Here is a 12,354-nt window from a genome sequence, read left to right as displayed (position 1 = left end):
GGACCGGAGTGGTAACACAGTGGTAGGGTGTTTTCCTTGCACGTGGCTGACCCAGGACGGACCTCTGTTCGATCCCCAGTGTCCCATGTGGTCCCCCAAGCCAGGAGCGATTTCTGAGCGCATATCCAGGAGTAACTTCTGAGTGTCACTGGAAGTGACCCCCAAAAACCAGAAAACAAAAAAAAACAAACAAAAAGAAGTTCTAGTGCTCTTGGGTCTGATTTTGTTTACAATGTGACAGTAATTGTTTACAAGTTTGAAAAGAAAATGAAATAGGGTGTGTGCGTGTGCAGGGGTAAGGAGTAGTTCTCTGGCATAGTTCAGTGGCAAAGAGTCTGTCTTGCTTTGATTCTGGAGACCAGCTCTTGCCAGGTATGGGGTTTGGGGAGGCCCCATACCAGAACCTTTCTCCCTAGCCTGGGGAGTGCTGGGAGGCTTGGCAGGCCCCCAGCCATCCTTGTCTTTTTCCCCTGACTCCAGGCCTTCCCTGGGTGCCAGCTCAGATGGCCAGAAGTGGGTTCAGGTGGACTCTTATTGGTCCTCAGGCTTCCCCCCACCTCTCCCTACACTATTGGGAATGTGCTTTGGGAGGAGGGCGGGCCGTTCTAGCACCGGTTTATGTTGGGACAGTCACTGGAATTCTTTTCTCCTTGTTTTCCTATTGATAGTATTGTATGCATATATTTTATATATCCATAACATTCATCTTGTATTGAGACCTTGATACTGCCCTACAAATCTCATTTCTAATTTACTGTCTCAGTCCCAACCCTTCCCCCATCTTCCCATGTAGGTGAGGCTCATGACATGAAACTCACCACATAGAGTGATAAGTGCAGTTAGAGAAATAACTACACTGAAAACTATCATAACAATGTGAATGAATGAGGGAAAAAGAAAGCCTGTCTCGAGTACAGGTGTGGGTGGGGTGGGGATTAGATAGATCTGGGAAATTGGTGGTGGGAATCCTGCACTGGTGAAGGGGGGTGTTCTTTACATGACTGTAATCATACAACTACAATTATATTTGTAATCATGGTGTTTAAATAAAAATAATTTATAAAAAAAGTTTAAAAATAAAAAGACAAAGATTGAAACAAACAAACAAAAAAAAAGAGTCTGTCTTGCAAGCAGGAATTTGATCCCCAGTACCTTCCATTTGTGCAGAAATACATTCCTGATTTTTTAGATAGTAGTGGATATTTTTTGCAAGTGGCAAAAATTATTTTTAGTATCAAAAAATTTCTTTTCATCTGGCTAGTGCTGATGGCCGGAATATTAACTGAGTCAGGTCATCCAAGTCTACCTGCAAAGGGTATGCATTAAGCAATTGGTATAATCCTGTTTAAGTTTCCCTCAGAAGATTTTGAGACAATGATTTGCATGCAAACTGATTATTTTGGAAATGGTCCCCAGAAACTTCATTCAAATAATGGGAAAGAAAACAAAGAAGATAGTCAATAAAGTGGGTGCTGTTGAACCAGTTTACACAGTGGGTGGAGGAGGAGGCTTAATTTCCCTTAGAAACTCTGGCAACCTATGTTGCTAAGAATTGTCACTATGCAGGGGTGAGAGAGCTGAGATACTAATTTAAGTCCTGAATCAATATTAGTGGGGAGCTACTTCAGATGGTAATCCCCACGTTTTCCCGATATACGACATGGGGGCAAAGCAGCTTTCTTCTGTCTCTGTTTAAAGAATGAAAGCTAGATTCAGATAGCCTCAGCTACAACTGGTCATTTTTGTAAATTTGATTTTGACAAAAAAGAGAATCCCAAATGCTCTTCTATTCTTGAACTTGAAAAACAAAAGCTTTTTCTATGAAATATGAGGAACATATGATAATTTTGATACAGAATCCCTATGGCCTTGATAATAGGAGGAATTCTTAGACATTTCTCAAGCGGGCTCTATCCTCTTGAACACACTTGGGTATGAAACTCTTTTTTCTTGCTAGATTAGAAGCTCTCTGAAAGCAGGGCCTAGAGTCCCCCCCTCTTATTTTTTCTCACCTGTACAGCCCAGGACAGGTACTGGTTTAGTATAGAGTAGGTACATTTTTGAGTTTGTTTTTGTTTCTATTTTCGGCCTTACCTGGTAATGATTTGGAGACCATGTGGTGCTGGGGATCAAACCTGGGACTCCCACATACATAACATTTACTTTACTTGTTTAGTCATCTCCCTGGCCCATAAATACTTGTTTTTTGTTTTCTTTTTTTTGGGGGGGAGGCACACCCATTTGATGCTCAGGAGTTACTCCTGGCTATGTGCTCAGAAATTGCCCCTGGCTTGGGGGGAGACCATATGGGACACCAGGGGATCGAACCACGGTCCATCCTACGCTAGCGCTTGCAAGGCAGATACTTTACTTCTAGTGCCACCTTCCCGGCCCCAATACTTGTTTTCGGTTTGTTTGGTTGATTGGTTGGTTGGTTGGTTGGTTGATTTGTTTTGGGGCCACAGTTAGTGATGCTCAGGGCTTACTCCTGACTTTGCACTCAGGAACCATTTGGGATGCCCAGAATTGAACTTGGGTCAGCTGCGTGCAAAGCAAGTATCTACCCATTATATTATCGGTTGGCTCCAAACACTTGGTTTTTAACTCAATTGATGACCAGCTAGGTGATGGCTGCTCTATAAATAAATTCTAGGGATAAAACCAGCTGAAATTAGAGGGTCTGTGCATAAGAGCTCTTGTTTCTTTCTGTACTTCTTGGTTCTTTAATGTGCACGTCTGGGTCCTTGATATTCACTTCTCAGCTGCAGTATTTCCTCCTCAGATATGTCATCCCTTACTCCATAATCTAAAGTCCCACAGACACTCCCCAATATATTGCCCTATTGTAATTCTTGGCAAAGTGCTTATCGAGTGAACATTCCTTGATTATATTTTGTCAGCATGTCCCATAATAAAATGAAAATTTTATACCAGAATACAATTTTCCTAAGAGGAGGGACATTATTTGGCTATTTCACTGGAGTGTTTCTGTTAGCTGTTGGGAAATTAGCACATTCTAGAAAATTGAGATTTTTGGCTTTTTTTTTTTGAGGGGCACATGGAGATTCTTAGGGGTTACTTCTGGATTTGCTCTCAAAAATCACTCCTGGTGAGATATGGGGGACCATATGGGGTGCTGGGGCTCAAACTTGGGTCAGCAGCTTGAAAGGCAAAGTGCCTTAAGAATTGTATTATCTCCAGCCTCATAGAAGATTGCCATTTTTTACAGATTTTTTTTTTGGGGGGGGGTCACACCTGGCCATGCTCAGGGGTTACTCCTGGCTCTATGCTCAGAAATTGCTCCTGGCAGGCTCAGGGGACCATATGGGATGCTGAGATTTGAACCACTGACCTTCTGCATGCAAGGCAAACGCTTTACCTCCATGCTATCTCTCTGGCTCTAAAGATTGCCATTTTTTGAGTGAACAGTTACATTAAAAATTGCTGGGCCCGGAGAGATAGCACAGCGGCGTTTGCCTTGCAAGCAGCCGATCCAGGACCAAAGGTGGTTGGTTCGAATCCCGGTGTCCCATATGGTCCCCCGTGCCTGCCAGGAGCTATTTCTGAGCAGACAGCCAGGTGTAAGTGTAACCCCTGAGCAACGCCGGGTGTGGCCCAAAAAAAACCAAAAAAAAAAAAAATTGCTGGGCCCAGAGAGATAGCACAGCGGCGTTTGCCTTGCAATCAGCCGATCCACGACCTAAGGTGGTTGGTTCAAACCCGGTGTCCCATATGGTCCCCCGTGCCTGCCAGGAGCTATTTCTGAACAGATAGCCAGGAGTAACCCCTGAGCACTGCCGCGTGTGGCCCAAAAACCAAAAAAAAAAAAAAAAAAAATTGCTACAGGGGGGCCGGAGAGATAGCATGGAGTTAAGGTGTTTGCTGTGCATGCAGAAGGTTGGTGGTTCGAATACCGGCATCCCATATGGTCCCCCAAGCCTGCCAGGAGCAATTTCTGAGTGTAGAGCAGGAATACCCCCTGAGCATTTCTGGGTGTGACCCAAAAATCAAAAAAAAAAAAAATCAATGTTTGGGGCCGGAGAGATAGCATGGAAGTAGAAGATTTGCCTTGCATGCAGAAGGATGGTGGTTTGAATCCCACCATCCCATATGGTCCCCCAAGCCTGCTAGGAGTGATTTCTGAGCATAGAGCCAGGAGTAACCTGAGCACCGCCGGGTGTGACCCAAAAACAAACAAACAAAAAAAAAAACAGAACAAAACAAAAATTGCTTCAGGGACTTATGTGAAATGGGTGGAAGTGGTGGCCTCTAGAAGGGAGTCAGCTTTCTCTGCCAACCCTGGTCATTCAGAGAGCTGTGGAAGTACCTGAGAAAGTTTAGGATTGATGAGAGTCTGCTATGAGCCAGTGTCCCATCAGCCCCATGAGATAGTTGTAATGTTGTACCTGAAGTTCATTTGATCTTCTCTATGTGGGTACTGGACCCCACCACTTGATTTCTTGGAGGAGCCATGACTCAGGATGGAGTAAGGAATTACTCTTTGCAGGGAAGGAAAGGCAGTACTAAACTCTGCCCAGGTTTTCCAGGAATGTCACTTTCCTCTTACAGAAATTTCAGGAAGGAGACAAATAGTGAATAGAAATAATTTTATTTGGGAAATGAGGCAAAAGGAGAGTTATACACTCAAGAGAGTGTGGGCTTCTCCAGAGTGGAGAGAGCAAGTACTTAGAGTTGCATTGAGTCCCAAGATGGGAAGTGTGAGCCATAAAGTAAGGAAATCTCAGGCAGAGATGCAGCCACTTCTCTACAAAGGGGAAAACACATGCCTTTCCCTTTGTATTTAAACAAACTCAAGAAAAGTGTACTTCTGCATGTATCTCCTCATGAGATGTGTACTTTCTTTTCTTTCTTTATTGGGCCATGTCTCCTACCTGCAACATTAGACTCCAAAGGAATCTGAGATTTTCATTGAGAATGTAGGTGACACATTAACTCCTTTTTTTCCCCCCACATCTAGCAATGCTCCAGGTTTACTCCTGGCTCTGCATTTAGGGATTATTTCTGGCAAGGATCAGACTATCTATATAGGGTGGCAGGGATCGACCTGGGTAGGGCATGTAGCACCTTACTCACTGTATTTTTCCATATCCAGGGATCTTATGGAAGGCTGGGGATCTACCATGTGCAAGGTAGCTACCCGATTTGCTTCCAGCTCCTCTTTTTTTTTTTTTTGGTTTTTGGATCACACCCGGCAGTGCTCAGGGGTTACTCATGGCTGTCTGCTCAGAAATAGCTCCTGGCAGGCACAGGGGACCATATGGGACACCGGGATTCGAACCAACCACTTTTGGTCTTGGATCGGCTGCTTGCAAGGCAATCGCCGCTGTGCTATCTCTCTGGGCCCTTCCAGCTCCTCTTAAGGTTGCTTTTCTAAAGTGAATTGAATGGTAAAAAGATGTTTGAGGCAGAAAGTACAGTCAAATGGAGGTACTATGGACCCAGCCTAGGTCCAGAAGTTGAAATATACTCAACTTATCTTCAGTAATATAAATTTATTAAGTAATATAAATTGATCAAGGTCACATAAAAGAGACCTTATTTCCTCTTTAGAATTACTGTCATTTGGAGTCTCAAAAAGTCAGTCTCAACTATCACAAATCCTCAACTAGAAAGTAATAAAATAGCTTAACATTTTAGTTGCCAGATTTGTTTCAACTGTCATAGCCTCATTCCAGGAAGAGTGTGATGACAAAAAGGACTGCAGTTGCAAATCTTGCGAAGCAGGCTTGAAAAACCAGGAAAAGAGGCTTAGACCGTGTGTACTTGTGGGAGTTCAATTTGACCCCTAATTGAGGACACAGATCCTTGACCCCTGCTTGAAACCTCAATCTGAAAGCAGATCTGCTGTGAAGGAAGAGTGATCAAGTCTTTGCCTTTGCCTTTTCAAATCATCTTTTATCACTAGTTTGAATTCTAGGCCACTTAAGAGGGTATCTGAATCAGATTACAGATGGCTTGGGGGAAAAGGGGTACAGCTGGCAGGCATGCAAATTTCTCCAGAGTCATCCCTGAAAGAGAGTCTCTCTGGTTCTGAGGCTTAAGCATCCTGTTTTTAGAGGCCCCAGCATGCAGAAGGAAATAACTTTCCAAAGGACAAATGAAGGGGTTACAAACACCTCACTCAGTCTGCTGGACTTTGTCTTCAAGGCCTTTTCCTCTGCCAACCAAGTAGCAGCATTTCACTGCCATAGGTCGTACAAGTCAGGGTCCAGACTCCTCAGCACTGAAGCCTAAAGGTCTGCCACTGACCCTTGGCCTTTAGATAGGAGTAACAGTCAAAATGTTTACAAGGCCAGACTTGCCTGGTGTGGCAGAGGCTTGACCCAGCTCTGCACCTCTACTTACTTCTGCCTCCTTTCATGTCTGGGAGCCCTCTTGGCCACAACTCCTTTTTGCTATAGGGACCTGAATCCTCTGCATGCAACCAATCTCTAATCAGCATCTCAGGTAGACACTGCTGACACTTGCAGTTTTGAGAGATCCCTTCAGACCTAGGCCTGCATCGCCCAGTAGTGACTTCAGTACACAACTTTTAGTGACTTTTCCTTCTTGCCTATGTCACTCTCCCTCCCACCTTCATCTGGATTGCTGAGACCATTTTGCTAACAAATGACATGCACCCAAGGCCTTGCTTTACATGGTGACTCATCTCAATAATAGAAGAACTGGAGGCTGAATTAACCTCTAAGTCTACTCATGCATTGAAAATGGGTCCTCATAGAGAATTTGGGTGTTCGTGTGTGACTCCAGTTGGTACTCAGAGAATTATATGTAGTTGGGGGATTCGACTAGGGTTGACTGCATGAAAGTCACATAAGTATCTTATTTTCTGCACTACCTTTCTGGCCTCAGTGACCTATATTTCTCTTTTCTGTGTGTTTATTGTATGTATCAGGTGTGCTTGAAGAACATGCATTGTGTGGATCAAAAGTGGGACTTCTACATGACATCTTAGAATCCTTCTGAACCATATTTTGGTTTTATTTTTCCTTTTGGTTTTTGGGTCACACCCGGTGGCACTCAGGGGTTACTCCTGACTGTGTTCAGAAATCCCTCCTGGCAGGCTCGGGGAACCATTTGGGATACTGGGGTCGAACTGGGTCGGTTCCAAGTTGGCTACGTACAAGGCAGACACCCTACCATTGCTCGATTACTCCAGCCCTCCTTGTTTTGTTCTTGAGGCCACACTTACCTGTTCTCAGGGCTTATTCCTGGCATTATTATTTACCCCATATATGGCACCAGATATTTTAATATTATCGTATTTTGCCACATAATCATTGCCTACTGCATTATCAACCCATCCTGCTTTTAAATAACAGTGCATTTTAAAAGAGTCATGCATAATCGTACTCCACTACTTTTTAAGTTGCTGGGTTAAACCTGGTAATACTCAAAGCTTACTTCTCTGTGCTCAGGTGACCCTCGTTGGTGTCTTGACCTGTGGTGAACTGCATGCAAAGCAAGAGCCTTAACTCTGTACTATCTCTCAGGCCACAGGACCACTTTTCTGCAAAGAAAATTTGGCATAAAATCTTCAACAATTGGGGCTGATGTGGTAGCACTGCAGTAGGGCATTTGTCTTGCATGCGGCTGACCCAGGATGGACGTAGGTTCAATCCCCCAGCATCCCATAATCCTTTGAGCCAGGAGTGATTTCTGAGTACAAAGCCAGGAGAAATCCCTGAGCACCACCAGGTGTGGCCCAAAAACCCAAACAACAACAACAAACCAACACCAACAAAAAATAACCTTCAACAATTTCACAGTAGAATACAATTATTATATATATTTTTGACAGACCTAGCAGCTGCTCAGAGGAACATGATACTAAGGATCAAACCTGGCTTCCTGCACATAAAACATGGAGGTAGGTAGGGTGTTTGCCTTCCATGCAGAAGGATGGTGGTTCAAATCTCAGCATCCCATATGGTTCCCCGAGTCTGCTGGGGGCAATTTCTGAGCGTAGAGCCAGGTGAAGCCCCTGAGCGCTGCCGGGTGTGACCCAAAAACCAAAATCCAAAAAAAAAAGAAAAAAGTTCAGGATGGGGGCCAGAGAGATAGTATGGAGGTAAGGCATTTGCCTTTCATGCAGAAGGTCATTGGTTCGAATCCCGGCATCCCATATGGTCCCCCGAACCTGCCAGGAGTGATTTCTGAACGTGGAGCCAGGAGTAACCCCTGAGCGCTGCCGGCTGTGACCCAAAAACCAAAAACAAACAAACAAACAAACAAACAAAAAAAAAAACTCAGGATGTCTGTTATTCAAACAGCCTATTTCAGGAAAGAGGACACGAGTCAACTACTTAGGGAGGTAATATGCTTAATTGTTAAAATAAATATTTTTGTTGAGAATACATAACTTTCTTCACATTTTGAAAAAGAGTCACAGAGCTTCCATGTGTATCTGAAGCAGCTGATTAGTAAAGATCCTCTCTCTCCTTCGTAGAACTGGATTACATTCCATGATTCTTCACAGCTAGTCAACTGGAACATTATTCCATTGCTTTAGTTGTGCCGGCTGGGCTGGCATCTGCGATGGTAGCCAAATAAATTAGATTTCTATGTAACACATGCTGATACCTAGGAACAAACAAAACAGGCAAAAATCAAATAGGCTTGTTTTTTACTGAACATAAATAATGAATTAGGGATAAAAAAAAGGCGATTATAGAGAATTAAATGGTGCATCCTTTGATGGTTTATTGCTATGAACCTTCTTGTTTAACAAATTCTAACAATTCTAGAACAGAATCTGTTTTCCAGTTATTACTTCCAGAGCTACCTCTTAAAGCCAAGTTAACACTTTTTGCTGGGACAACTATGTTGGACCAGTATGCTAAATGAACTCCCAGCTCTGCATCTGCATGCACCCCTCCACAGCAGTTTGAGTGATTACTATACAGTCAAGATCATGTCATGCTTCTATTTCAAACCCTCCAAAGTCTCCCATCTCATGAATAAAGCTGAGCCTTTCTCATGACCAGTGCCTCTAGTTAACTCTCTAATGTAAAGTAGGGTGTTTGCCTTGCATGCAGCTGGTTCAATCTCTGGGATTACGTATGGTCCCCTGAGCCTGCTAGGAGTGATTTCTGAGTTCAGAGCCTAGAATAAATAAACCCTGAACACCATGGGGTGTGCCCCTCAAAAAGGGTAGATTTCTGATCTGGAAGTAGGAAGCACTGGTTGTTATCTTTGTTTTTCCTAAAAGGGGTAATATGCCAAATAAATGTGGAAACTAATGTCCTAAATTCCAGTCTATATGGTAAGGTCAGTTAGAACTAATATCTACTTGGATAATAGCTGAAAATTCCTAGTACTTAGTATTACTAACAAAATTTTTGTTGAGGAGCCGGAGTGATAGCACAGTGGTAGGGCATTTGTCTTGCATGGTGCTATTCAAGGAAGGACCCGGGTTCGATCCCTGGCATCCCATATGGTCCTCCAAGCCTGCCAGGAGTGATTTCTGAGTGCAGAGCCAGGAGTAACCCCTAAGCGCCGCCGGGTGTGGCCCAACCCCCCAAAAAAACCCACAAAATTTTTGTTGATTGAACTTTTTTTTTTTTGTTTTGGTTTTTGAGCCATACTCTGTAGTACTCAGGGCAACATATATGGTGCTAGAGATCTGAACCAGAATAGTGACCACAGGGGCCAGAGCGGTGGCGCAATTGGTAAGGTGTCTGCCTTGCCTGAGGACGGACTGCAGTTCCATACAGCGTCCCATATGGTCCCCCAAGCCAGGAGCACATTGCCAGGAGTAACCCGTGAGTGTTACTGGGTGTGGCCCAAAAACCAAAAAAAAAAAAAAAAAACAAAAGAAAAAAACAAAAGAATAGTGACCACAGTAGCCACTTGCAAGGCAGGTGCTTTATCTGCTTTCTTGGGGGGAGGGAAGCACTTGGTGTTCAGGGCATGTTTCTAGATCTCTCTGCTCAAGGATCGCTCGTGGCAGAGCTTGGGGACCATATAGGGTAATGAGGATTGAACCTGGATAAGGCACATGCAAGACAAGCACACTGCCTGCCATACTATCTCTCTGGCCCCTTGTTGAACAAACATTAAAGAAAGATGAGGGCTAAGGAGACAAATCAAAAAAGGGTTGGCATGCATATTCTGCATGTGAAGTTCCAGGTCTGATCTGCCTGATAAACAGTAGAATAATAAACATTAGGAAGGCAACTGGGAATTGGGATCAAGAAGCATGATGTGTGAGGTGAATGAAGCCCACTAGTTTACTGTTGATGACTTTCATATCCATAGGCTGAAATTCACTACATCAATCTAATGTCTTAGAAATATTTTCCCTAAAAAGTTTATTATAAACTGGAATAAAAATTACCAAATGTCAGAGCCAAAAGATGAATTCCTCTATTCTACTGAGGGGAAAGGTTAAAGAAATTTTATTTTTTTAAATTTTGGGGGTGGGAACTCTCAAGCAAGTTTAGGAAATCAAGGACCACTCCAGGCAAGAGTTCTCCCACACCATGCTTCTCAGGCCCAACAGTAGTGGGAATTACCTGGGTTACCCTAGGGGGTGAAGCATGAGTCACTAGGGCCCCAGCCCTAAGCCTTGTGTATGTAAGGCATGCAATCCAGTCCTATGAGCTAGCTCTTCCATTCTTTAAACAGATCTTTTAGGACAATGAAATAAACATCCTTCTATAATAAATGAAGCACAATCCCGGACCACATAAAGGGGAAGGGGGCCCGGAGAGATAGCACAGCGGCGTTTGCCTTGCAAGCAGCAGATCCAGGACCAAAGGTGGTTGGTTCGAATCCCGGTGTCCCATATGGTCCCCCATGCCTGCCAGGAGCTATTTCTGAGCAGACAGCCAGGAGTAACCCCTGAGCACAGCCGGGTATGGCCCAAAAACCAAAACCAAAACCAAAACCAAACCAAAACAAAACAAAACAAAAAAAAAAAAAAAAAAAAAAAAGAAGAAAGGGGAAGGACTTATTCTCTATTTTTTTGCATATGCTAAGGGTCACATTAACTTACTGTGTGGAATCTATGTTTGACCTAATTTGGAAATATTCTACTGGTCTTTATTTTTGCCACTGACCACAAAGATATGTGAGGGAACATAGTAGACAAGTGACCTGACCCCCCTCATTTATAGGGCCTTCAGGGCCTAGAATGAGAGCAGCCATTGCTTTCCCATCATATGACAATTTAACCCGTGGCAGCAAAGCTCACACGGTATGGCAATGGCATTGTCAAATTGTTTGGTTTTACGGTTTCCCAAGTCCCGCTCAGGACTCTAGGGTCACTTTGGAACTATCTCCCCAACTTCCAGAATTTAAGTTTTTAAAGAGGAAATCGTGTCTGACGCCAGGCTTCATTCACCCAACTGTACTACTGGCAGGTAGGTACAGGCAGGGCAAATCTGTGAATTTTCTGAGACTCCAATGGGATCCATCCCTTCCAGATTCGTTGATCCTGACAGCCGCTGCACCACCTGACAGGCTTCCTTTCCAGGTGATCAGGACACTTACTGGATGCATTCACTCGCCCTCCCCTTGTTCTGATACTCGACAATGCAGCGGATCAGTTGGTCGTTTTCTTCCAGGAGCTGCGAGATCAAACGAAAGGTCCATCAATGCGTGCGATGTCTAGGTTGCGGGGAGCACCGTGACACACCCCGCTGCCCCCAGGGGACGTCATGGTCGTCTCCCCGCAAAGCCACGCCAGGCTCAACCTCAAAGACCCCGGATCTGTGCTAGGCCGCTGCTCGTGCATGGAAGCGTCCCGCAGGCCTCTTCCCTCAATCCTTAGGCATCTCGATTGCAGAGGCCCCTCAGCCCGCGCCAGCACGCAACGCACCCGCTGGATAGTCTCCTGGTTGACTTCCGCCTTGCCTCGCATCCAGTCCGGCACGAAGGCCACCGACATCGCGGGAAGCCCAAACAACCGGCGGGCGGCTGGAGCCCACTTTGCACTCCAGGAGGCCACGTCCGGGACCCGCGGAGGGCGTGGCCTAGATGCTTGGCAGTGATTAGCTCTTCAGCCTAGGGGGCGGGACACAAAAAAGGAACATCCTCCTCCGGGATTCGACAAGCGACAGTCAGCTGTTCCTCAGGCCCCGCCCCAAGATGGCGCCTGGAGGAACGGTTTGCGCTTGCGCGGCCAGTCTTGCGCAACTCTCGGGGGCGTGGCTGGCTTTAAGACGTTCCTAGCCTTGTAGGCTACTTGTTCTGGGCTTCTGTGGGACCTCCTTGCCTGGGATGAAGTGGCAGTCGTGAAAGGGACCCAGATCTCTGGCTTCAAGACCACTCCTCTTGTTGCAGCACTGTGTGTGGTGTCTCCATGCCTGCGTGTGTCTAGTATGGGTG

At 45.0% G+C, this 12,354-nt stretch overlaps 1 protein-coding gene across 1 annotated transcript; it reads right to left on the bottom strand.

Moving 5' to 3' along the window:
• Positions 1 to 8,327: 8,327 nt before the first annotated feature.
• SS18L2 (SS18 like 2) lies at positions 8,328 to 11,973 on the bottom strand. The gene is made up of 3 exons (XM_049781792.1): positions 11,846 to 11,973; positions 11,518 to 11,594; positions 8,328 to 8,604 (listed from the first exon to the last, which is right to left on the bottom strand). The coding sequence occupies exons 1-3, from the start codon at positions 11,912 to 11,914 to the stop codon at positions 8,517 to 8,519; spliced, it is 234 nt and encodes a 77-aa protein (XP_049637749.1). The 5' UTR covers positions 11,915 to 11,973; the 3' UTR covers positions 8,328 to 8,516.
• Positions 11,974 to 12,354: the final 381 nt, after the last annotated feature.

The sequence above is a fragment of the Suncus etruscus genome, chromosome 10 (genome assembly GCF_024139225.1).
Source record: "Suncus etruscus isolate mSunEtr1 chromosome 10, mSunEtr1.pri.cur, whole genome shotgun sequence".
Classification (NCBI taxonomy): Eukaryota; Metazoa; Chordata; class Mammalia; order Eulipotyphla; family Soricidae; genus Suncus; species Suncus etruscus.
Note: the sequence above shows the minus strand (reverse complement) of the source record. Positions and strands in the feature narration are given on the sequence as shown.